A 27,986-nucleotide genomic window follows, 5' to 3' on the forward strand; every position below is an offset into this window, starting at 1 on the left:
AGAACGAGTAAGAGTTTGATGTGATGTGATTTGATTTGATTTGAATTGAAGCGCTGAGTGCAGTTCTCAGTTTTGAACCAAGCACGTGCCAACTCTGGCGCGTACACTCACGCCCTGCTGGAAATGAGAAGAAATGTTTCCTTCGGGCATTTTAAATTTTGGATTGAAGTGTGTTTTACCACAGGAAGTTCAATATCATGGATTTTCTATACGGTGATCTTCACACTCATCTCATTTCATATATTATTTAATTAAACGTATTGTTATTTTATTCTTAAAATTGTACTCTAAATTTCTATTTATGTTTACATATATTTATTATATAATTAAATGAATTGTTAATTTATTCTAAAATTTTATTTTATATTTATTATTATTATTTGAATATAATAAGTTATCATTAAAAAGAGTTGTTGAAAGAAAAGTAATTCTCAACAAAATAATTTTCTTCCGATAATATATTTTTTGGGTATACAAAATATAATATTGTTTTATTTATTTGTGAAATCAGTTAATTTGGTATTAATAAGATTTCTTAGTATATTTATTCCATTATAAGTCTCTAATCACTATTTCTTTAATTTCCTATTCTTATTATTTTTTAATCTTAAACTTCTCCTATTTTTTGTGTAAGGATGTGTTCCTTTGGTTTATGAATTTGGAGAAGAGTATGAAGATGAATTTGTGTTGATTTGAATGAATGAATTTGTGGATTTTTTTTTAGTGGATTTAGGTTGTGTTCGTTTATGTGAATTGTACTGTTCAACCATATTTAAGAGAACAGATTTTGGTGATATAGCACGTTCGTTTTCGATCATTTTCACGAATATGGAAGAGAGTATTTGGGGGATGGGTGGATTAATCCATCCCCTCAAAACTGCGAAGATAGTGCATAATGTTTAGGCAGATGACGAAACTGCCTTTTTGCTCTTGTTTCCATGCAAGTAAAGCAGCTGCCAGATTCCTTCCATCTATGAGATTCCTGACCAAGATTCCTGGTCAACTTAACAAGATTTTGTCTTGAAGTCCAGTGCACTGTTTAATTTTGGAAGATCAGTTTAAATTGGAAGCACCAATGTGATTGTGAATGGTGGTCTGTGGTGCTCGCAGTGGTATTTTGAGAGGTGAGTTATGGTGTGTGTGTGTGTGTGTGTGTGATTGTTGAGTCCATGGAGGAGGGAGAAGATGAAGTGGTTGGGTGTGGTGGGCGAGGAAGAGGATGAAGGGGTGGTGGTGGTTGCACGAGTGATTGCACGAGGCGGTGGGGTGGTGATATGAACCGGTTAGCTAACTGATACTGCAAGTGTGTGTTGAGTGGATGGCACCAGTTACGTAACCGGTGCCTTGATTATGAAGGGAATGACACCGATTACGATACTGATGTCGTTGGGTTTTTTTTTACGTTATGTTTTGTTTTTTTGCAGGTGGAGGAGTTGCTTGCATATCGTCGGAGTTGCCGGAGGAGTTGTGTGTCTCCACAACTAGTGAAGGTGATCGGCCGGAGCTGTTGGTTTCCAACATAATTACAAAAAATTGGTCTCCTACAAACACCACCATAATTACAAAAAGCACTTATATTTTGAAGTGCCAACAGTAACACCATATGTAAGCCATGAATTGGACAAGGGGATGCATAAATCATCACACAAAATGAGTTCATTTTACCAGCGCACAACGTAACTTCCTTCACAAAATTAGAAAACTTCAACTTCAGCAATGGCACCACCTATGGAGGACCTTATCAACTCTGGGCCACCACCTTCACCAGCTATGGAGACCTTGATGAACTTCGGTGACCTGCAATAACAAAAACAGAGTTAAAAAATATAAAGAACAACACACAAGACATCGGTTACGTAACCGATGTCACTCTCCCTTTTGCATAGGCACCAGTTACGTAACCAAGAACACAACCTAAATGCTCTCTCACTTGTTAGGTAGATAAGATAAAGAGGTTGTTTGTCTAACAAATTCAAAGACAAATGAAGTTTTGTTCATTTCACCATCCATTCCATGAAATTCAACGTGAGATGAACCCACGAGTTTTGTTTGACGCTATCTAACAAATTCTATAAAATAAGGCAAACTCAAAATTTTGGTGTAACATGTTTTTGGAGAACTTTGAAATAAAACGATTTGGATCAGAGGAAATAACACTTTTATGACAAATTCGTAAAGAATTTGCATGAAACACACGTAAAAGTCATATTTTATCGAGATAAAAATGTTCATAAATAGAAGGATCCAGGACAAAAAGAGTTGTATTTGTCTCATCAAATGAAATTGTAAATTACGTCTTTAACCTTTTAATTAAACCAAATTATTATACACTTACACAATAAGAGAATCGTGCAACTAACGAAGATAAATTATGATACAAAAATGTTTATTAATTGTGTTCTATAAGATAGACTTAATACAACCTTTGATGAACGCATGGGTAAAGAATTAAGAAGGAGGTTTGAGACTAGAATGAGAATTTTACATTTTATATTGAGTCTTTGTATTTGTATATTTTATTAGTTAGCAACTTTTTATGGATTTATTTTATTAGTTAGATAGCTAATTAGATGGCCTATTATAGTATATGAGTCTAATAGTCTTGGCTCATATATAAATAGGTTTAGAGTAGTTTAATAAAACTAAAGAGAGAAATTATTAGATTTTCATTTTTTTTTTGTGGTAGAAATAAAAACTCAAGAAAGTCTGTCACTAGACAATCATTTAACCAACAAGGTTATATAAGTGTAAAGGTTGAGCAAGTTCAAGTAGATAGACTTTTAATGTTCAAGTGGACTCAAAGATGCTTTACATGGACATGAATTTAACCAAGAATATTATATAAATTACATCTAAGACAATTTTAAGTATTTTTAGTAGTTTTTTTGTTATATATTTACTCATTCCCTTTGTCATTTACTAAATAATGCAAGACAACTTGAATTTTGTTTTTGTAGTGGTAAACAAAAAACATAAAGTGTTGAATATGAAAACTTAATGGAATAAAAAAACGCATAAATACAAGCACAGCACAAAAAAAATCCTAACTCTAAGAATTTGACAATGATCTAATAGCAAATATGACTCTATTCTAAAAACATATAAAAGGTTATACTATTTTTGGATTTCAAAGATAAAAACAGAAAATTAAAAGAATCATGATAAGGATAAGAACTAACATGACTTTTAAACACAATTTATTGATTTCAAAATTAAAAATACTTACATATAACTTAAATCAACTAAACAAAATAAGAAAGACTCGATTAAAAAACACGTGAAAACATAAGAATCCTACTCGTTCAAAATGATTTAAGAAAAGATATAAATAAGATTGAATCACAGTTTGAAAATAATATGTAATAAAGTAAACAAATAACAAATCAAGATAAGTAAATAATTAAAGCATTACAACAAGGGATACTTAGGAAGAACGAATAAACCCACTTAACTCTTGAAGACTTATGTTATAGATACCAAATGATGGATGAACTTGAAGGAAAAGGTGAATTACATCAATTAGAATGAATAAAGATCATGTAAGCTTAAAGATGAATGGAGGATCTTAGAAATGTACGGTGGGTTGGAGCTTTGAGAAAAAATTTAGGTAGCATATTTCACAAAGAAGGGGCCTTGTCAAAAGCTCTAAAGAGGAACAGAACTCACAACACATGTATAGAAGGAACTTAACTCACGACATGTGTATTTTACGTAATACGTCCCCTTAAATTTATGGTTGGATTAATAACAACCATAAGTTTGCATGTGAAAGTTTGAAAAATATATCCATAGAGAGGTTATGTTAGAACATCTGCAACATGGAGAGTGATTAATACATAAATAAGACTATAAGATGCTTCTACTCAACGTGATCGCAATGAAAATATAAATTTAGTTCAAAATGTTTGGATTTGATATGCATAACTGAATTTGCTACCAGTAAAGTTGCTCCAAGATTATCAAAGAAATCTTTGAGTATGGATACACAAACAAGTAATTCGATGAGAAGAGGTTTGAGCCAAGCAATTTTGGTGAAAACAATTGCAATGATTTTATACTCAACTTTTGTACTGTTTCGTGAGACTACCTTCTACTTATGTGACACCCATGAGATGAGTTAGAGTCGAGGAAGATACATTAGCCCATAGCTGATTTGCGATCATCCAGGATACACAAATTTGAAGCAAGTTGAAGAAGTGAGCCATGATGAGTTGTACCAACAATGTAGCGAAGGATTCGCTTAACAACTTTTCAATGATGCTCCTTGGGTTGATGCATGTATTGACATAGATCTTATAATAAACGTAAGTTTGATTTTAGAACAACCATATGCTTATTTCTTGGATATTCCTTGCAACATAATGGAATATATTTGCTTATCTCAAGAAATAATATTGTATATCTTTATGCATATTTCCTTTAATGAAAATATGTTCTCTTACTCATTAATGTGTAATCCATTTCATACACCTCACTTTGATACCATTTAAGATTAAAGAAGAGAAAGGAAAAACATAAACAAACGAGAAAGAAAGAAAAGAGACATGTATATAATATTATTATATCCCCTAGGAGGATAAAGATATTAAGTATGTATGTATACGAAGAGATCCCACTACATGTATATAAAAGGAACTAAACTCACGAAAAGTGTATATTACATAATAAGTTAACTTGTCATATCTTTGACTTGTTATTATGTTTTAAGATTAAATATGTTTTTAGATCTTAAATTTTTATGTATAATTGGAATTCATCCCTATTACAAAATTTGATATATCGTGGTCCATGAACTTTGAAAATGAAAAGGAATAGATGTCCTTTTAGCGCAACAACATTATTTTTTGGTTGGACTTGTTAAATGGTATTCCAGATTGACATTTGAGCTAGAGCATGTCAACCAATGGAAACAACTCAAATGTTAACGTTGAAACATGTTTGACGTATAAAAAAACTTTAATGCAATTGAGTTAAAAAAATTATATTTATTTATTCTTAAAATTTAGAGACTAAAACATGTCATAGTTTGAGATAACGATAAATTCTAATTTTGCATCTAAATTTTTGGACTATAAATATATTTAATCCTATATTTTATTATCAATGACTTTTTGTAATTATTTTTAGTTTTATATTTAATATATATATATATATATATATATATATATATATATATATATATAATAAACGAGTTAAATACATGTCCTTCTAATTATATTCCTTAATTAGAATCATAATTTTAATTTCTTGACGTATAACAACATTTATTGTTGAGGAACAAATCTTTATCATTTCAAATTTTCAATTATAAAAATCTCAAATAACATGCGTATTTCAACTTACGAACACCTAAAAAGGTCATCTTAAACCAAAATTTTTAAACTTAATGGGCAGGGAAACAATTGAAGTAAAGAAAAGATCATGTAGTTAAACTAAAAATTTTAGCTTCTTGGTTATTAAATTTGAAAAAGAGTATCATTATTGAGCATATAAACAAAATTCACCACAGTGAAGATGTAAAACTTGTTTAGTAATAATTATGGAAAAGAAAATTTAATTTCAGTTAAAAACAACTCACATTTTTTTTTTTTTCATTTTCATCACCATTCTCTGCTTTTCATTCTAAGATTTGTTGATTGTATACAATTGTTTTCCTTCTCCAATTGTTCAAGAAATTCTCCACTTACGCAACTCTGTTATGTAGAGTTCCCCTGAACCTAATCACAAAACAAATAAATTGCAACAAAGATAGAAACAAAATTTGAGCTTCACAATCATTCTTCTTCTCTATATCAAACCCAATCTCGTTTGTCTTTTCCAATGTTTGAAAAACAGAAAAAAAAAATACACAAACAAATTATTTAGGGCTAATCATGCAAAATTTTCTTTGATTGATATTTTTTTTTTATATTTAATTTATTGGCTTTACAGTGGAGAATCTTGAAGTCCAAGTTGAGTGAAGTGAGGACTTTGAAGGGCCTGCTGGAGTAGGTCATGATCATTCCACAAATCTCTGTAAGTCTCCAAGTTCACATCAGCATTAATTATGGCTGATATACATAGTTCTTTCCTCCATTCTTCTGTATGTGGGAACCCCACATTGTCCCCATATTTGTCACAGTACTGCAATACAACAAAAAAAACTACTCAAATCCATGCTCTCCAACGTTTAAACTAAAGTGAATAATTTTGAATATGTTTACCTCAAAGTTTGCAATTTCATGAGTACAGTGTTTGGGAATGCCTGCAGCTTCTCTTGAATGGTAAAACTCTTTGATGGATTTCATCATATCCTCCCATGATGGCAACACTTTTTTCCCCGAAAGCAGTTGAGCTATCCATATTGCTTGAGACTCAAAGAAAGGGAATCCTATGATCTGTAACCACACAAACACACACACAAAAACATGCACTCTCCTCAAACAAACAACTCTTACAATGTTACATTAGAAACCACAAATTAATTTGTGTGTGAGAAAAACATGAGACCTTAAAACCATATTCAAATCACTGATTTTGGGGTACCAGTTTACCTTTCTAGGGATGCCTATAAAAGAAAGGGATGGAGCAAGTGATGGGGGAAAAGTGTGCTCATACAATGGCCCCACTCTGTCATCATCCACAACCACCATTCCTTTGGTGTCAAGAAAGGGAAATGCATAGGAGTACCTACACATAACCAACTTAATTTCAAAACCATCATCAATCATTACAAAACACAACTAATTAAATCAAAACAGGTACATGGAGACATGTTTGGACATTGGCCCACTGTGAAATCTCCAAACCTAAAATCATAATTGTTCAATCATGCTACCTTTTGGAACTTAACTTGCTGAAATCAAACTTATATTAAGATTAGTTTTGCTCTTTCATTAGATGTACACTATTCATTGTATACAGTAGAAGTTACCCTGTGCAGTACAAAATAGAGTCTGCAAGAATGGAAGAACCATCCACAAAGATCACCCGTCCATCTTCTTGAAGGTTCTCTATCTGATAAAAAATACTAGTTAAGATTTTGGATCGAGAATAATGTTATGATAGAATAAAACTTAACAAGAGGTTGAAGTAATAGTACCTGAGGATGAAGATGGAAATTTGCATGTTTGCATATGACTTTAGATAAACCTTCAGAGATGTTAAGAGATCTGGAACTCATGTGGACTTCCTTTGCTACTTCCACAAGCTCTATTGATATGTCTTGTCCACTCAAGGAATTTCCAACCACAACCACAATCTGTTACATGAAAAATTGCCTCTGTTAGTTTAAGACTGATAAAATATGACAGTTCAAAACATTCATCACTTCTAAGCTAATGCACATGTGTGTCTGTTTCAGTTCATGCTCTGATCAAATCATTGAAAAGAAATTAAAGAGATTGCATTAGGCACATACCTCATTATTGAATGGTTCTGGAGTCCTGTATATGTGACTATGCATCTGTTTCCTTTTCCATGTATCCATTCCTGATCATCAGAAACACATAAACAAAGAAAAACTATGCTTGAGCTTAGCATGTACAAAGTATCTAAACATAATCACTGTCCTTAAAGATTTATCTGCGCAGATCTTTCAAGACACAACAGAAAAGTATTCAGAATCTAACAAGATAAACCAAACTACCCAAATAAGATAATAGAAGAAGAAGCACATGATCATAATCTTTGGCATGAAAGAAATGAATGAGTAGATAGAAAATAGATTACTGTGACTTTCACTAACCTTGAATTGAGGGCAATCTTGGTTGAGAGTAATGACCTGTGGCCACAACAACTGCATCAAACACCTCTTCCACCACCTTCTCAGTGTTGATATCCATGCTTCTAACAATCCATTTCAAATCACCACCACAGACACCATAATCCAACATTCCCACATGATCCACCCTGGTGTTGAACCTTATGAGGTCTCTCAAGGAAAAGTAGTGACAGAAGTCCCTTAAGTAGAGAAGAAGCTCTGTGTGGCTAGGGAACCTTCTCATGTCTCTACCCTTCTTGACCAAAAATGGAAAATCAGAGAACCCCATGATCTCACGTGGAGAAGTAAGTCTCAAGGATTCATAGATACTGCTATGCACCTTTAGAAAAGGCTTTCTCCCTAAAGGGTCCTCTTCTTCCACATTAGGCTCATAAAGCCACTGTCCTCCAACATCATGATTCTGCTCCAACACAACCACCTTGTGACCCTCTTTTCTCAACTCTCTGGCTGCCACCAGCCCCGATGGTCCTGCTCCAATCACACACACGTTCTTGGATTGGCTTTGCACTGTCTCAGAAACCATGGTAAAATGAATGAAGTGTGGCAGAAAGGTGAGAGAGAGGTTGAAGGAATGGAATAGAATTGAATATGTGAGGATTCAAAAGCAATGTGGGGAAAAGTGTTGGTGCTAATGGGGGCCTTTTATAGTTGAATATGTTTCACGTACCCAAAGGGATACCATAATTTGAGGGATAGCGATGGTTTGCTGGCTGGGAGACACACGTGATGATGCAAAATCAGTGTTTTCAAATCTCTCTATACTTTTCAACTTTGGACTTCAATAGTACCACATCGACTCTTCTACCTTTACGTTCAATACTTCTCGTTACCTCACATCACCCCAAGAGTATATGTATACCCAACAACTACATATTTAATAAATTATTTATTTTAAATCTTAATTATACTCATCAAATAAAAATATTTAACAATTTTAATGTATTTATTTTATTAGCTCAAATATAAATGGACTCAAACCACTCAATGCAAAAATTGTATTGTGTATTCTCTCCCCTTTGTATATTTTCTAGAAATATGTAGTGCATTAAAAGGGGTTTATGAAAGAGAATTTTGTTAGAATTTCTTATTTTCAAATATCAAAGCAATTGACAAAAGTTGAAGTTATAGTGTTATGTCTTGACTTTTTCTTTTCTTTTCATCTCTCTTTTTTCTTTTGGTGTGGACAAGGTTCTCTGGTCTCCACACTGCATGCATGCAATTGGTACACCTTATCATTATTTGTCTAAAATTTTTAAATATTGTGTCAAATTCAAATCTTTCAATGAAAAAAAAAATAGTGTTAGAAGTGAGTTTGAAGTCTAACTCAACCTCTCACGCTAAAATGGATCGTCCCCAACAGCGGGTGAAACAGAATATTCAAGAAAGTTCGTTAGAATAGAATTTAACTTGTGTATGATATAATGTTAGAAGTTGAATTTAAACCTAATTCAACTCCACAAAAACCAGCTTGTAAGGTGAGGTTTGCACCTCACTCATATATTATAAAATTGCCTTAACTCTGATTGACGTGGGACTTCCAACATTTAATTCTAGTATATTGCAATGTTTCTTCTGACTTAAATATTATAGTTGATATGCAAAGAAGCATGAAAATTTATATACGAGTTTAAGTTCATATCGAATAAAAATAAAGAAGTTAAATAGACAACTTGAAATGTTTTTTTTTATTTAATTAGATATTTATAATTTGTTTTAAAATATATAGTGAAAAAAAAATGAAGACATTTAGGGGACAAGAGACTGTGGGCAAGACCTAAACACAGAAAGGGTTTCAACTTTTAAGCCTATGGGCTATGAAATGGAGCCCCACAATCACACTAGGCATGCCTCACCTTGAAGCGAAGGGAACATGAATAATATATAATCATTAAACAGTTACCTCTTCATTTCTTAATTTATGAACATACCACTCTTTTGTTTTATTTGCTTTTAAATTATATATGTAAGTCTCATATACATATAATACAAAGAATAATGAAGGCAAAGTCTCAAATTTTTATGATTTCTTTTTCCTATACCATACATGCAATATGCTTTGAGTAGGTTGTAAGTTATACTTGTTTTTCATCCCTGTTGTCTTTGGGTGAAGTTAAAGTATAGCCGTCCATTTTCATTTTTTTGTTTTATTTTATTTTGTGATTACAAAAAATGATAGGGTTGCTAATAATAATTATCCATACAAATTTTAGTGAGTAATTAATTAGCCCACACGTTTCATGCATGGGAAACTTTCAAGACAAATATCATGATTCAAAAGTCAAGATAATCATTTCTAGCAAATCAGAAAAAAATATCTAATTAATATTTTTATGTGCTCCACTATTTATCTTTCTGGGTTTTTGATTTTGTATGAGTTGCAATGAATAAGAGTTAGGTGTGTATGCATGTCATAATTGCGTGATTACGTAATGGCCCAACATATATAGTCTTAACAACAAATTAATTATTGTTAATTATGTTATGAATTTTTGAAATATGATTTATATCATTTTCATTTTTCTCCTATTTTTTTTAATGCTTTATCATTAGTTAAATAATTTTAGCTGGTGAATTTACTCTTTAATGACCAGAATAGTTTAATCTGACACCCTGTATTTGTTATTTACAATGGAAAAGATACAAGTTTGGCATTCCTTTGCTTTCTTTTCACTATTATATTGTATAACTTGCAAGATTTGTTACCACTTGTAGGTAGTTGAATATTGAAAAGAACAACAAATATCATAAAAAACAATGATACAAATGTGTATAAAAAATTTAATTAGTTTGTGTAATAATAAAAATAGTTGTGTGATGAGCAATGTTTTTTCTTTATGTACTTTGAATTGGTTTCTTTTTTAGTTCATTTATTAAGGAGAGAGAGAGAGAAAAAAAAAAAGGGTTGATGAAGTTTACTAAAATGAACCAACATAGTATCATGGTTTTCTCTTCACTAACAAAATTGTTTTAGAAGCAGGTAATGAGTTTATGTCTCTGTCTCAGATCTTGAAATAATCATCATAGGTTCTGCAATCTTCTAGAGTTTTCAATTAATTACTTAGATATGTTTAACCAAATAATATCAATCAACTTTTAGTCTCTTTGTTATGAATCTAATATAGCAACAACAAGATATAATAAAATTTTATGATATGGTTCATTATTTCATCATAACTTAGCAGGACTTAAATTGAAAAATTGTGTGAATAATTCGAATTCTAAGTTGAGTGTTCTATACAAGGATTAAATTAGATATAGTATTAGATCTTTTATATATTAATACAAACTTGATTTAAGATTCGTCGAATCTAAACCTTCCGATTACATATACCAACTTTTCTTAATATATTCACTCGATAAATCCAATAATTGATGTTGTAAAAACGTTATGTGACTAAAAGATCTGTGTTAAACAGATATTCGATTTAAATTAAAATAGAAAATAATGTTTTACATGGATTTTCATAAAGTGTATTTTATAATTTAGTTTAGAAATTAAACATAATTTTTCTTAATAATTTGAAAAGAAAAAATAATATATTTAACCTAACAATAAATATATAAAAAGAGTGACTTTATGGCATAAATATTATGTTTCTACAAGAATTGAATTTTGAATTACTCTTCTCATTTGAAAGCAACTCTTGTTCATTTCTAATAATTAAATCACGTATTGATATTAAAGAAATAGTGACCTAAGTATACAGGAATGACAACGGATCGAGTTGGATACAAATAGTATCTATTCACAACAACAAAAAATTCACCTATTATTCGCTTATTTATTTATCGGATACTCGTTTAGAAAATACTTGCAAATATTTTAAAATCTACGAGAACCCGTGAATACATGCGAATATTTAAAAAAAATATATTTTATAATTTTTTAAAACACAATTTACACAAAATTATAAAAAGTAAATAAATTAAATTAAATTTAAATTTAAATGTAATTTAATATAATTAAATATAAATTAAATATTAAATTAAATTAAATTTAATAAAATATAAATTAAATTTATAAATATATATTAAAATTCTCACTTAAATATAAATAATAAATATCCACAATATCAACTTTACTTCGTAAATTTTATCGTGAATTTTATCTGCACATATATGCATACAAGAATTTGTTTTATCATCCTAAATGTATGCATATATGAACTCAAAAGCTTTCTTAGATCGGAAATTTGTGATTTGACAAGGGCAGAAGGGTCATATAATACTGAGGAAAGTTTTGGGTTTTGGTCAAAGAGATTAGGCACCAAATATCATCAAACACATGCATGATTGAAATGGCATTATTTGAGTAACCCTTTTGGAAACAGTTAAAACTGGAAAATAGCTGCCACATGCACAATCAAACAATCTGTAATTGCTGTAAATACACTGCTTTTGAGAATGCTTGGAAGCAACATAAAATACACATTTTTCCTTTACGCTTTGCATAATCCTACCCAAAGGAGATACACTTTTTATCTTTGACTTAAGGGTATACCACCAGTATGAAAAAAGCTATATATACCTCTACTTCAACAGTAGATTATCATGATTTAGAAATATTTCTCTTTAAAAAAAATTTAATTTAGAAAGTATTGAAAGATGAACTTTATCACTAATTCAATTAAAAAAATTAAATATATTTTTGGTCTTTTAAATTTTAGTGAATTTTAAAATTAGTACATTTCGAAACTTTGAACCAATTTAGTCATTCATCTTTCGAAATACATGAATTTAGTCATTTTAATCAAATTTTGTTAAGTTTATTTGACATTTCAAGCACACTTCATAATAGTATTTGACTTAACATTAAAGCAAAAATGTGTCAAACGGTTAAACAACTCAAATACAATCCTGAAATACATACGAAACATCAAATAAACCTAACAAAATTTGATTAAAAATACTAAATCTACGTATTTCAAAATATAAAGAACTAAATTAGTTTAAATTTTAAAATATACTAATTCTAAATTTCACTAAAAATTAATGGACCAAAAACATATTTAACCCTTTAAAAATTATTGTGTGTAAAGTGAGATCTTGGTTTACTCATATAGAGTGATTAAATACATATGTGTAACCTGATTTTGTTAGTATAAATTTTAACAGAAATTATGATATAAGAAGTGAATTTTAAATTTAATTTAACCTAATTTAATTAATATGAACATTTTAATATAAATAAATGATTTTATTTTTCTAATATTTTTAAAAAACTATTTTGACATATGAAAAATTTTCATTAGTACTAATTAACTTACATATATTAAGCTTCTCTAACAATGATATAAAGTGCCCTAATTAGTACTAATTTGCTTACATATATAATAACTTGGTGATAGTGATAGCCACTATATTGTGATTTGGAAACAAATCATTAAAGCTTGTTTATGTATTAAGTTCTAAACTTAGTGGAGACTAATTAAAGTTAAAGTGAGTTAAAAGCCGGTTAATCATCCACTCGTGCGTGATAAAATCGCCCGAATCATCATTCCTCTGTGTTATTAAAACACCTGAGTTCTTTATAACACATATTTTGTGACCATTCTCAATAAAAATTCTAACTATTTTACTTAAAACATTTTGTGCTATTTTCTTTTTAAAGTTATAACTACGTAAACTTTTAACTTATTTATTTTGAAATTTATTAGATATATTAATCCGAAAATATTCTTTTCACTGTAACTTTTCTCTTCTAAAGCATTGTAAATTTCATTCTTAACCTAAACAAATTAAGTTTTTGGTCATATATTTATTTTTAATTTCATTTAATATTTTTCAGTAAATACTTTCTATGCATCTGAAAATATACATTATTAATCAGCCAAGCCGCAATTAATCTAAAAGTGCAAAATGATAAAAGAAGAGTAATTTGAAATTCAAAAGTTTGCAGAGATAAATATAAAATCAAAGTAATTTGAGATAATGAATTTAAAATAATTTGTTTTATTTAACACTCAACAAGATTTAATATAATTTGTTTTATTTAACACTCAACAAGATTTAATAGGGAGACAAAACAAAAAAGGCTTAAATACACATTTGGTCCTTATTTTTGTTAAAATTATTCAATTTGGTCCCTATTTTGGTTGTTTGTTCAATTTAGTCCTCGTTTTGGTAAAATCGCATTCAATTGAGTCCTTTTGGCAGACGGAGTTAAAATTTTTAGCGACACAGTGATATGATGTAACTGTTTGGACTACATGTCAGTTTTTTGAATGCGTGATAGCACACGTTGGCACAGTGTAACGTTAAAAAAAATTGGGTAAAAAAGTAAAATAAATTAAAAAGTTAAAAGAATTAAAAATTTAGAAATGGTTAAGTGAAAAACAAGCAAAACGTCGAGCACCCAAGTCTTAGGCAATCAAATGTGGTTTTAGAAGTGATAACGAAAGGAGAACAATGAATTGAGTGGTGAAGGAAAGGAGAGCGAGATCGCCTAGGGTTTCTTAGGAAGGGGAAGAAAATTAGGGTTCGCATCAGTTAGGGTTCACATCAGTTAGGGTTCGCATCGGGTTCGCATTCAAGTTTGGAGAGTGATTGCGGTTGAAGGTTGGACATTGTCGTTGGAGATTGCGATTGGAGGTTCGCATTCAAGTTTGGAGCGTCAACCAAGTGCAGGTTAGTATTCTTGACTCCTCTTTGAGTTGTATTTTTCGTTTGTGGTGGGTTTGCGTTGGGTTTGCGGTGGGTTTTATATCTTTGTGTTTGCGTGTTTAAAACAATGAACTTTTTTGGTTGATTTCTGTATTGCCTCATCATTTGTGGTTGATTTGCGGTGGATTTTACAGCTTTATGGTTTACTTTGTATTGTATTGTCGCTTTTGATAGTGGGTAGGGTAATATTATATCAGTTCAGTGGTCCCCTTGTGTTCCCCGTTGTTTATTCATTTTTCAATTATGGTCCCCTGTTTAATTGATAGCATATAATTTTATTTTGTATTTAGATGTGTGACGAGAGGTTCAAGGTTGTGGTCCACCATGGTGGACATTTTATTCAGAATGGTGGGCTATTATATATGGGTGGATTTATTGATGATTGGTCATGTGACCCAGACACATGGGGGTATTTTGAGGTGTTAGACACACTTAAGTCTATGGATTACTTAGAAATTAAAGAATTATGGTATGTTGTAGATAGACGGTTGCAGTTGTTGTATGATGATAATGGGTCAATTAATATGGTAAATGTTGCTAAGCGTACTGGAGAAGTCCACTTGTTTGTGGTTCATATTGTGTTAGAAGCAGTAGTTGTAGATGATGATGTAGATAATAATTTGGAATATGCCATTGTTGAAGTTAATGCTGAGTTGGGACATGGTGGAGGTTTGAGTGAGGATGTAGTTGGAGATGGAGCTGAAGCTGATTTGGGAGGTGCAGCAGGAGAGGATGAAGGTGGAGATGGAGGTGAGGCTGACTTGGGTGGTGCAGCAGGAGAGGATGAAGCTGGAAATGGAGATGAGGCTGACTTGGGTGATGCAGCAGGAGAGGATGAAGGTGGAAATGGACGTGAGGCTGACTTGGGTGGTGCAGCAGGAGAAGCTGAAGCTGGAAATGGAGGTAAGGTTGAGGTGGGTGGTGTAGCAAGAGAGGATGAAGGTGGAAATGGAGGTGAGGCTGACTTGGGTGGTGCAGCAGGTTTGGATGAGGTGGATATTGAGGCAGAGGTTCACAATTGGGATGAATCTGATACTGAAGATGAGGAATTTGTTGATATTCCTATGAATATAATGGGGGACAACAATACTTCTGATAATGATGTGGGTTCTGTTGCAGTTGAAGTGGGCATAAGTGAAGAAGAGAATGAAAGTGACAGTGAACACAGGGGAAAGGTGCGAAAAGACACAGATAGAGGTCTTTCTGATGATCAGTGGATGTCAGATGAATTATTGAGTGGTGCAGAATCTGATTGTGAATCAGAGGATAACAGTGGAGATGTTTTTGGGATGTTTGTGATGCCAAAATCCATGGCAGACCACAAGTGGGAAGTGGGAACATATTTCCTTGACAAGAAATACTTCAGAGATGCTGTTAGGACATATGCAATTCATAGTGGAAGAAATATAAGATTTGTTAAGAATGATAAGTGTAGAATTAGGGTGAGATGTGTGGGGGCCCAAGGAAACTGCCCCTGGTTAGCTTATTGTGCTTTGTTGACTTCCCATCATAACTGGCAATTAAGGAAAGTTGTTGATGTTCACACTTGCAGTAGGGAATTTACCATTGATATAATCAATTCTAAGTGGTTGAGTGGGACTTTGGAGACAGACCTGAGAGAAAATCCAAGTATAAAAATCAATGAAATACGTAACAAGGCTGTCAAAAAATGGAATACTAGAGTGTCTTGGTCTATGGCTCGTAGGGCAAGAGCCATGGCAGCAGACCAAGTCCAAGGTTCATTTCAAGAACAGTTTAGGAGAATTTATGACTATGCAAATGAGTTGCTGAAATCCAATCCTGGGTCTACAATCAAACTGAAAGTGGAAGACGTGGAGGGACATGCCACATTCAAGAGATTCTACACTTGTTTAAAAGCGTGTAAAGATAGTTTTGTGTCGTGTAGACCAATAATTGGGTTGGATGACTGTTTTTTGAAAGGACAATATGAGGGTGAATTATTAACGGCTGTTGGTCGAGATGGTAATGACCAGATGCTGCCACTATGCTATGCGCTTGTTGAAGTAGAAAATAAAGAAACATGGACTTGGTTTATGGAGTTATTGATTGAAGACTTAGGTGGGCCAGAAGTATGTCAGTCCATCACTTTCATGTCAGACCAACAAAAGGTAAATTCCATTACTTAATTAATTAAAATTTTGAAGTGTTTGAATTGTTGACTTATTCATTTCACATTATGTTTTTGACAAGGACTTATGCCTGCTATACAGGAGCTGTTACCTGGAGCAGAACAAAGATTCTGCATGCGTCATTTGTACGCCAATTTTAGGAAAAAATTTGGTGGGAAGAAATTGAAGAATTTAATGTGGCGGGCTGCTGTGAGTACATATCCCCAAGCTTGGGAAAGAGAAATGAGAAATATCAAAGAAGCCAATCTTGAGGCTTACAAATACCTCATAGCCATTCCACCAAGGTTTGTGTTTATCATCCATATTCACAATATTGTTACACATTATGGTGTTGCTAACCTTTGTGTGACACTTTCATTTTCAGATTTTGGTCCAGATCTAGGTTCACAAGTCAAGCCATCTGTGACACTCTAATAAACAACATGAGTGAAGCCTTCAACAGTGTCATAATTGATGCAAGGACTAAACCAATTGTATCAATGCTAGAGGACATCAGAATTTATTTGATGAAGAGGTAGGCCAAAAACCGGAAGAAGGTGAAAGATTTTAAAGGTTCAATCTGCCCAAGGATTACAACTAGGCTGCGAGAAGAATCAGCCTTAACAAAGAACTGGATTCCAAGGTATTTAAATAAGCATTTTGACACAATTAATATTTATCATTTATTGAATTTGCTAACCTGTTATGCTTTGATAGTTGGTCAGGAGAAAAGATTTTTGAAGTCAAGCACATTTCACTTATTGAAGAGAAGTACAAAGTCAACATTGACACACACCAATGCATGTGCAGGAAATGGATGCTCAGTGGTATTCCTTGTTGCCATGCACTTGCTGCAATAAGGTTTTTAAATTTAAATGCAGAGGAGTTCATACCACACTGGTTCAGAATTTTCACTTATGAAGAAACATACCACTCCATAATCTATCCAGTGAATGGGCAGTTGCTGTGGGAGAGGACTTCCTACAATGATGTCCAACCCCCCCTCAAAAGGAGATTACCTGGAAGGCCAAAGAAAAAGAGAAGATTGGAACAGTGGGAATTAAAGAAAAATGATACTGAGTTAAGGAAAGGTGGCCATCAAAAGAGATGTAGGGTATGTCGTGAAGTGGGACATAACAAAAGTAATTGTCCACAACTCCCTCAGCAACTGCAGCCTACAGAGCAACCACCACCACCATCAAGTCAACAGTCCACACAAGCAACACAACCTACACAACAACCACCACCATCAAGTCAGCAGACCACACAACCAACACAACCTTCACAGCAGGCACATAAAGTCTCACAACAGACTGGGCAACCAAGCTGTAGGCAGAAATTGCAGATTCGAAGACCACCAACTTGAACATCATTTTTTGTGCTTTAATTAGGCCTACTTAGGAGACAACTTTTGATGTATTTAGGCCTGTTTTGGTAGTAATTTTGTAGTAATTGGTACTATGTTTGTTAACTTTTTTGTCCAGCACACTTTTGTTGAACATCTGAATTCCATGACTTCAGCACATTTTGATTGCACTTGAATGAATATTGGTCTCCAAGATTGGAGTTGTGATTGGAATTTGGACTTGTGTGATTGGCAGGTTGTGTATGTTCAATATGGACTGAATTATATGTTGGTTTATTTTCCACTTCTATTTGGCAGGTTGTGGTATAAAACAGGGACTCTATCCAACAGTTTAAACTTAAAACAGAGACCAAATTAAACATTTTAAACTTAAAATAGGGACCAAATTAAACATTTTAAACTTAAAATAGGGACCAAATTGCACATTTTAAACTAAAGTATGAACTTAAAATAGGGACTTAAATTGCACATTACTCGACCCTGCTTCATTACAAACAAACACAACATTCATAAGTTACAGCCCTGCTTTTTTACATTCATAACTTCAACACCAACAAAACATCATCAACACCAACAAATCATCATCCTCAACTATAGACATTGAATCTTAAACATTATTGGCAACATGACAACAAAGATTACAACAACAACAATAACTAATCGTAACAAAAATTGATTCGTTTTCTTCATAGCCCTCACAGAAATCTCCAGTTCAGAAATCTTCATCCTTTGCTGGGCTATAATACCATCTCTTTCATCACAAAATTCTTCATCACACCACTTGAAGTAGTTACACCACACATTATCACTGCAAGCAGCACTCTTGAACTTAGAACAACCCCAAAATTGTCTGCCATTATTCTTCAAAGTTCTTGCCACTCGAAGCACTGCAACTTCTCCACATTTGCAAATGGGGATTAAACCCATACCCTTGGAACCACGAATATGAGACCCACCGTAACTTTGTTGCCCCCAACTGTTACAGCAAGAGGAGGAAGACGAGTGGTGACGAGACATACCTCTCAAACGCCAATTTCGAATAATTTTGACAAAAGTAGGGACCAAATTGAATAATTTTGACAAAAGTAGGGACCAAATGTGTATTTAAGCCTTGAATTAATTAATTGAATCATATAATTGTTTAGAATTAGATTTAAATCTTTGAAGAAATACTATAATCAAGAGGAATGGTATGAATCTTAAATCTATAAATTAAACTTTTATCTTCTTATATCTTATTTTTCATTTATAATCTCTACATCCTAAAATTAAAATTTAAAAAGAAAAATATTAAAGATTAAATATAATATATATGTCTTTAAGAATCAAACTAAATTGTGTTTTATATTGTAAATATTTAAAAAAAAAAAAACTTAGTTCCTTTGATTTCAAAAGGTATTGAAAATCAACAAGCACCAATTCTCCAATCGTTATTGTTATTTAAGTCTTTCTAATTATTGCTTTTTAACTTCTATTTTCAAATTCTAAAATTATCTAAATTGTGTATTCTCTGATTAAATAGTTATATATATATATATATATATATATATATATATATATATATATATATATATATATATATATATATAAAACACGCTTAATATACTTAATAAGTAAACCCTCTTCATTTATTGTTTGCGATAATTTGTTACACTTGTCAAATAAATTAGAGGTTCATGTAGTCTTAAAATGTATAATTTGTTGTGTGTTCTTCAAAAATGAGAATTTCATGATGATTATATGATATAAAAACACATGAAAATGGAATGATATATATATATATATATATATATATATATATATATATATATATATATATATATATATATATATCACTTTAAAATTACAATTAAATTATTACTCCACCCTTATATATTATCATAAAACTATAATTATCTTATATGAAATATATTATATATATATATATATATATAGGAGTGAAAACAAAAATCAGATTAACAATATATTTGCAACTTTATAACTTTTTTATATATTTATTTATTATTGGATCTGGGGTCAAAACTGTCAATACCATCTCTGTTTCACATGGAAAATTCTTTCGTTCTATCCTATTTAACTATTGGAGTGAATTTGATTAAATTTTTAATTAAGAAACACCTTTCTAGCTCTTCTAAAAAATGCCGGCACCATGGCTTCTCTGGAGTTTTCTTTGTTTTTCTATTTTAGTTACTAAAGACATCAAACCATTATCCAAATAAACACTTCCTCATCTCAATGTTGGACAGCTTGCACTCATTATTTTTAATGTGTGGAAATTAACTTATCTTCTAACAAAGTTCTACCCCAATTTTTGTATCTTTTTCCTCAACTTTCTCTCTTGGAACTAATGTGCTACACTGGAATATATATGCATCATGCTAATTTGTCACTACCATTCAACTATATATTAAACTAATAAAATCATATGATAGCAAAATTATTTATTAGTATAAAATATCATATTAATCGTATGATTTTATAATGTCTTTTATCAATCTAGTGTAATTCTTATTAAAAAAATCTATTTCAATAAACAGAAGACTAATTCTCAATAATAGTGATTTGTTATTGAAAAATGTCTTTTAGGTATCTTCAAAGGGTACATGAGCATGTTATAAAATTAGTAATCATAAATTAATTATTAGTATGTTCTTAATATAAAGTTATTTATCTATGTGATTCTACCATATTTTAGATAATCATCAGATAATGTTTTTTTTTTCATCAAAAAACCTTATAATCGAAACAATTGCTACAGATTCGATTGAAACTTAAAACTTAATTTCAGTGGGTGTGACTTATACCTTGAACATAGAAACCTGCCTAAGGCCAAATTCTATTTATTAAGAAGAATAAGTGGGGAAAGAAAACAAGGGAAACATCATTGGATTTAACAAAATTCGGCTCAGAATTAGTAAATTACTTTGCTCCTGCACTGATTTAAGCTCCGACGAAACATATCTGCTTTATAACTTTCATCATTGTAATAAACTACAACACCTTTACAATGCACCAGAAGACAAAAGCATCACAGCAATTTTGTTTGCTGCAAGCAGTTAAAGAACTCTTGAAACAGCAAAATAGGTACAAAGTTTAAAGTTGCTTAGGACTATACATATTTTGATCCTTTACACAAATTGAATTGAGGGTGACAAGGAAGGATCAAAGTGCCCAACTGGCTTAACTAGGAGCCATTTAACACTCCTCTAATGGATAACATCTTCATATTCTTGTCAGCATCCAATATCCAATTTTGGAAAATTTAGCTTTATAAATTGACCCTTAGACATTTACAATGTTTTTACATAGACAATTCCAAAAGGACATTGGAAGAGAAAAAAAAAAAACACAACATTCTTAGTACTCAAATAAATGTACTGTGTCTGTGAACAAGTTATTGGTAGCATATTTCAGTTGCATTACTTAACCAGCTCAGCTTGTACCTGGCTTATGTTTCGGTGGCATGGTTGAGTTCAGGTATAGGTGCAACCATAAGAAATGGACCTAATATTTAAGAACAAGAAGTTAATATAAAATAAAATATGAGACAACCCCACTTGATTATGACCCACCGATCCAAATTTTTGGTTTACCAAATTGGCCTTGAAATATGCGTTACTCAATTCCAGTGGAGAATCAGGAAAACAGTGGCATTTGACAGACTTGTGTCGGAAGAGGAAGGTTTATCCTACCCTTTCTAACACTTGGTTTTGTTAATGTATGAAAAATTATCTTTTGACAAACAAAATTTTGATAAACTTAACAAAGTTTATAAAAATAGAATCAAAGTTGATTAATTTTTTATTTTTTAATTAAAATAAAATAATAAAATAATATTTTTTTACCTAAATAGGAAGTTTATCAAAAACTTTGTTAATATATCATTGTTTAATGTATTATGCATGTTGAATGAGATTAGATAGAGGACCCACATGAAAAATCTGTTGTAAATCCGACAAATAAGAAAACATCAGAGTAATAGAAAGTCCAGAAGAATAACGGTCAGAGAGAAGAACCTTTTTCACTTCTTTCACTTGAAGTGTTTTGTAGCATCAGTACATATATAGAGAAAGAAAAAGAAGCATTTCCTTAATGGCAAGACAAAGGAAGGAATAGTTGGGGAATGCAATGCAGTTAGTTTCAGCAGGTTCCTCAACCAAATGGATGCTGACGTGGAGGAATCCGAGACCGTTGGATGAAGGGGTGGCGTAAGATCCTCAGTTGAGTACACGTGCTGTCCCTCCCCCTTTACCACACTTTCTCTTTTTTTTTTTTTGTTTTTTCTTTTTTAATGTTTGCTTCCATGCATGGATTTCTCCTCCTAATATAGTGAAGTGTAGAGAGAGAATTGGAGAAACAAACGCTCACTCACTCACTCACTCTTGTTTGTTGTTTTCTCCCTTGGCTTCCTCATCCATCATCGCTATCATTAGCAACAAAGGTAACACGCGCAACTCCTCTCCATCTCTTCAAAGTTTGATTTTTTCTTCAAAATTCAACTTCCCAAAGGACACCATGAGCTACTACTGCTGGTGCTAGTATTCTCAAGAAGCTTTCTACTTTATATACTTTACCATACTACACCACCTTCTCTTGTCCCTTTTCTTTTCCTCTTTTTCTCACTTAGATCTTCTTTCGCGTCAAACCAGACATGGGCTTCTTCTTCTTCTTCTTCTTCTTCTCTCCCACCGCTTCCAAGATACTATGCTGATCTGGGGTTTTGCTATTTCTCGCTCTCATCCTCTCATGATCAAGAACTGAGTTGCTTTGCCTTTGTTTGCTGATCCCCGCGCGTGTGTGTGTGTGTGTTCGGTTTCTTGAAAATCCAATGGAAGAAGATCAAGAAGTGAAGCACTTGTGCAAGTTCTGCAGCAAGAGCTTCCCTTGTGGGAGATCCTTAGGGGGTCACATGAGGTCACATGTCACCAATGTTTCATCCGAGACAGAGAAGCTTTCGTCTTTCAATGGTGGAGATAGAGATAGAGATAGAGATAGAGACACGGGAACAATGGGTTCTGAAGGGGGAACTAGCAATGGAGGCTACGGTCTGAGAGAGAACCCGAAGAAGACTTGGAGGTTCACGAATTCCGTCGATGACACTTTGTTGGTGTTGGACAAGCTCTGCAAGGAGTGTGGCAAAGGCTTTCACTCTTGGAAAGCTCTGTTTGGTCACATGAAGTGCCACTCCGAGAGAGTATCCCAGAACAACAGCAGCTTAATGGAGGATCAAGATTCGTGGACGGAAAACACCAATGCTAGCCAAAAAATGGTGTCGGATGATAGCCATTCCGACAATGAAGCCACTGCTCCAAACCGTAGGAGAAGATCCAAGAGGAGAAGGACAAGGTACGTGGCTCCATCAACTTCTTCTGTGTCCTTTGTTTCTGAGGCAGAGCAGGAGCAGGAGCAGGAAGAGGTAGCCATGAGTTTGGTGATGCTTAGCAGGGATATTAGTCCTTGGTGTGGTTTCAATTCTGTGAACTCATTGCACTTTGAATCTCCTTCTTTGGTTCCAACCAATTTAGATTCTAAGGCTGAAGGCAAAAGGGTTGTCTCCAATGGTGAAAATAAGGTTTCCAAACCAAAGGATATTAAGTGGGAGTTTGGGAATTCGGATGCTTCAAATCTCAACTACAAAGGGAAAATAAGCTCAGAACTTTTGGGTACTGAGAGTGCTAATTCTACATTTGAGGACAATGGAATAGATGATAATAGAAATAACAAGTACACTTCAATCAAGGCAAAGTATATGGATTCTGAATTGAAGACAGGCTCTTCAAAGAGTTGGGTGAAGAACAAGTCCCCAGAAGGTGAATTGAGCAAAAGCTCCAACAAGAGAGGAAAATTTGAGTGTGCTACTTGCAAGAAAATCTTCCACTCATACCAAGCTCTTGGAGGTCACAGAGCTAGTCACAAGAAGATCAAGGGATGCTTTGCTTCAAGAAATGAGAGCAGTGAAAACAGCACTGAGTTGGAACCAGACCTTTCACCTGACCCAACAACAGAAAGTAAGCTTCTGAAGAATGAATATGTGGAAGAACATGAAATGGTTACTGTTACTACTACTACTATTACTGGTCATGAGTGCCCAATTTGCCTCAAGGTTTTTTCATCTGGACAAGCCTTGGGTGGCCACAAGAGATCTCATCACTTGCCTAATGGGTCTGATATTGCTACTAGAAACTGTCAAAGTCAAAGAGTTGTACTTGAGGGAGAAGACCCAGAAATTAGGGATTTTTTTGATCTTAATCTTCCTGCTTCTAATGAGGAAGAAGGTAACAGCCATGGCCATGCTGAGGCTTACAAACCTTGGTGGGTAGTAGGAGGCAGCAGCAGCCACAAGCAAGAGGCACTGATAGGCCTCATTTCTAACTAAACTAAACCTATCACAGTTCATTCCAGCACAGGTTTCAAATCTCAGTTGAACTTCAGAGTGAAGATTCCAAAACTGTATAGAAAAAAAGCTTATGCACTTATTTCATTAATTCTTTACAGGATTCATATCTTCTTTGAGGTATTTCTGTTATTCTTCGTGTACTTGATAAGGAACTTTTCATCCTTTTCTCTTTTCATTTTCCATATTTTTTTGGTGGGGTGATATTTGTTGGTTACTTTGTTCATACTTCAAGGAATAAGTTCCTTGCTGCAAATTTTAGGTTCATGATTTTGGCCATCCTTCAAAGTTGAAAGAGGAATTTGTAACAGACACAGTCTAATATAAATTGTTGTGTGAAATTTTCCAAAAGGGACATTTTGGTGGCAATCATCTTTCTTTGCATGAAAGAGAAATGAATGAGGTGTTGAAAATTTGGGATAGATACTGAACATGATAACACATGACATGAAGAGATAAAAAGGCAAAGTTTTTATTACAAACATAAAGAAGGCATGTGAAGTGAAGGTGGTTGTTTAGTCACCTACCATAAAACCTGACCACCCATCTATCTCTCCAGTTTCCATCTCTCACTGGCCACACAAGTTGTGTGTTATTAAATCTTCTTCTCACTGTTTAATCTTTACATACATAATAATAATAATTGAAAAGGGTGGTGGGGTTGGACCAAACTATGCAGTTTTCTTCTGATCATAACAGCATATATAATAAGTTGTGGTAGCTTAGGAAGTAGAATGGTGCTAAGTGATAAAAGAGAGCTTTTTGAGTTTTACAAGTTGTTTTTGTTGGTAACTTAGAATTGAATTTTGTTGTATTGATGATACTAGGATAGATGGAGTTGAGTGTAGATGGAAAAGGAAAAGAAAACAAAAAGTGAGATGGTAGTTTAATGATTGAAGAAAGGGTGAGGTGCAAGAATTGGGACCATTGGGGTTGGATATGTGAGGGCCAACTACATGGTGCAGCTTACATACCGGCACTTGTTATGGGGTCACCCTTTTAACACTATTTTCATCATTCAAATCATTCATTTTTGTATTTATAAAGAAATACATGGATCATAACATCAAATATTCAGTCTAAAATGTGGATAAAAATAGGTTTTTTTTCTTAATTAAACTTATCTTCAAATTTCTATCTTTCTATAGTGACTACTTATATGTTTAGCATATAACTTGGTAAGTGTTTTGGCTACTAGAATAAGATTATCCAAGTTAATACTTAAAAAATAGTTAAGGAGCATATATTTCAATACAAAGTTTTTGTTGCAAATTCATGTATATAATTTGTTTATATTTATATTAATGGTTAAATATATTTGTTTATCTTTATAAAAAATTATGTGTAGTCTCTAAATTAAATTTATTTTTGTGCTTTATGAAAGTTATATAAAATATTTTTCTAATAAATAACATGTGGAACTATTATTTTAGTTCATTGTGAAATTCTGTTTATTATATGAAAATATTTCACACATAATTTATTGGTAATAATAATTTTTTCTATAATATTTTAAGAACGAAAAGTAAATTTAATCCATAATATTAAAAAAAATATGAGAGGATGGAAAACGAAATATTAAACGATTCCAAATATGCATTTATTTAGTAATTTAGTTATTAGAATTTGGGGCAACTTCTCTGGCAGTCAAACTTTTATTTTACATTTTGTGACTTGTGTCTTTACCTATCAACAATAATGAAATTTATTTGATGAAAAGAATGTACTTGATATCTACTCTTATTTATTTGAGGTATAGAAAATATTGAAATATTTTACTTTTTTTTAATATATAAACTTTAATTATATCAGTTTTATTTTATTTATCAATGATAAAAATAATTGAAATTACGTTATATTTATAATTATAATTATATATTTGTTGAGGAAAAATTAACGTTAATTTTTTTTATATGTTTTATTTGTGTATTACATACATTACTATATTAAGATTTAATTTTTTTATCATACTTAATACCAAATATGTCTCTATTTATTGTATTAGATAAATTATTTATCCTATTTATCCTGGGCTAAATCATAAAGTATATTGACTAAGCCAAGTGTTAAAAAGAATAAATTAAAGAAAAAAAAAATAAAAGAATTGTAAGTGATTATCTTTTGTCTCTGATAGTGGGATTATTTAAAAATAAACAGTATACTTCTATGTTTAGAGTGATGCACAAATGTTTCGTAAAATGTCTTCGTACATGATAAAATAATATTTTAATTAATTTATAAACATGTATATTATTTATATAGTAGTAGAAGAAAAAGATTTTTAGCTACAAATTAGTAAAACCATATCTTCCAGTGAAATTAGTAAATATAATTAATGTTTCTTAAAAAATAAATATTAATTAAATAAATAAGTGGTTAGCATTTAAACGTGATATATAATATGTTATTTTTAGTATTTTTAAATTTTGTAATAATATAAACGTGATATATAATCTTGTATATACAATTAAAAGTAAATATTTTTATGTATAATATTATATTATTGCATTTAATGAGCAGCAAATCTATAATTTATATTTATGTTTGATTTTCAAAAATTCTTTTATAAATTTTAATGATCATAATGTTATTTTCTTATTACTAAAATTTATATAGTAATGAAAATATTAGTATATATGACAATTGAATTAAAATATTGTTACATTTTTAATATAGTATAATAAATTTAAGTTATTTCATTTTAATATTCCTTATTTAGAGGGTATTTTATAATATGCTCTAATCCAAATAAATATATTTGAATGAATTCACAACTTAATATTAAAGAAATAAAAAAAAACAATATATATGCACTATTGACGGTTTCATGTTACACACAGATGAATTAATTTATATTCCTATTCCTATTCCTATTTTTAGTTATATATATATATATATATATATAATTACTATTTTTATTTTAGTTATATATATATATATATATAAAAAATTAGAAATAGAAATAGTAATAGGTATATATATATATATATATATATATATATATGAATTTAATGGATTATTTTTTACGTTTTGGTTGTTTTAACTTTACTAAATCTGTTATACGTGGTTTGAGTTTTTCATAGTAAAAGGAGCTTAGCTAATATTTTACTGGTAATTTTGACTATTTTTAAAAATATAAACACTTATTATTTTTTGTTCTACCGAGGATTCCGAACTGGATTTAATAGCAGTTTTGAATTCTCCTAGTTTTTTACGGTTTTTAATACGAAAATGTTATTTTAATACAATACTTTAATTCACTTTTAACACAGTACACATGTCACTTTTAATTGAATAAAAAACTGTTATTGTGATAGTATTTTCCAAATGACAGTAATTTACTATTTTATTTCAATGATGACCATAACAATTTTTCAAAACATTACAATCATCCTTTAATGACATCAAAATATTTGCACCATTGTATTTACATGTTCAGCTATGTATGTGGCAGAGAAGTCTTTTAAGCAATGTCTAATGATTAATTCAAAATTGTTAACAAATAAATGTACAAAATTTACCGCATATAAAGGATTGAAAGCAATCCTCTTAACATGTCCAAATAGATGTCGTTCAAAATACATCATCGTACTTGCATCAAAAAGGACAGCCTGCATATACAATTAATGGTTACTTCAAAGCCACATCAACACAAGCTACAAAAGACGGTTT

The 27,986-nt window shown here is 31.6% G+C and overlaps 3 protein-coding genes across 3 annotated transcripts; 1 reads left to right on the forward strand and 2 right to left on the reverse strand.

Moving 5' to 3' along the window:
- Positions 1–5,629: 5,629 nt before the first annotated feature.
- On the reverse strand, positions 5,630–8,385 carry LOC114162432 (flavin-containing monooxygenase FMO GS-OX-like 9). The gene is made up of 7 exons (XM_028046319.1): positions 7,727–8,385; positions 7,400–7,470; positions 7,082–7,240; positions 6,914–6,996; positions 6,534–6,669; positions 6,204–6,377; positions 5,630–6,123 (listed from the first exon to the last, which is right to left on the reverse strand). Exons 1-7 carry the CDS (start codon positions 8,283–8,285, stop codon positions 5,926–5,928), a joined length of 1,380 nt encoding a protein of 459 aa, XP_027902120.1. The 5' UTR covers positions 8,286–8,385; the 3' UTR covers positions 5,630–5,925.
- A 10,126-nt stretch (positions 8,386–18,511) lies between these two features.
- LOC114162947 lies at positions 18,512–18,937 on the reverse strand. The gene has a single exon (XM_028046964.1). The coding sequence runs from the start codon at positions 18,935–18,937 to the stop codon at positions 18,512–18,514; it is 426 nt and encodes a 141-aa protein (XP_027902765.1).
- A 3,332-nt stretch (positions 18,938–22,269) lies between these two features.
- LOC114162731 lies at positions 22,270–24,492 on the forward strand. Its single transcript, XM_028046694.1, has 2 exons — positions 22,270–22,361; positions 22,570–24,492. The coding sequence occupies exon 2, from the start codon at positions 22,749–22,751 to the stop codon at positions 24,294–24,296; it is 1,548 nt and encodes a 515-aa protein (XP_027902495.1). The 5' UTR covers positions 22,270–22,361; positions 22,570–22,748; the 3' UTR covers positions 24,297–24,492.
- Positions 24,493–27,986: the final 3,494 nt, after the last annotated feature.

This window comes from Vigna unguiculata, chromosome 9, assembly GCF_004118075.2.
Source record: "Vigna unguiculata cultivar IT97K-499-35 chromosome 9, ASM411807v1, whole genome shotgun sequence".
In the NCBI taxonomy this organism is placed as follows: domain Eukaryota; kingdom Viridiplantae; phylum Streptophyta; class Magnoliopsida; order Fabales; family Fabaceae; genus Vigna; species Vigna unguiculata.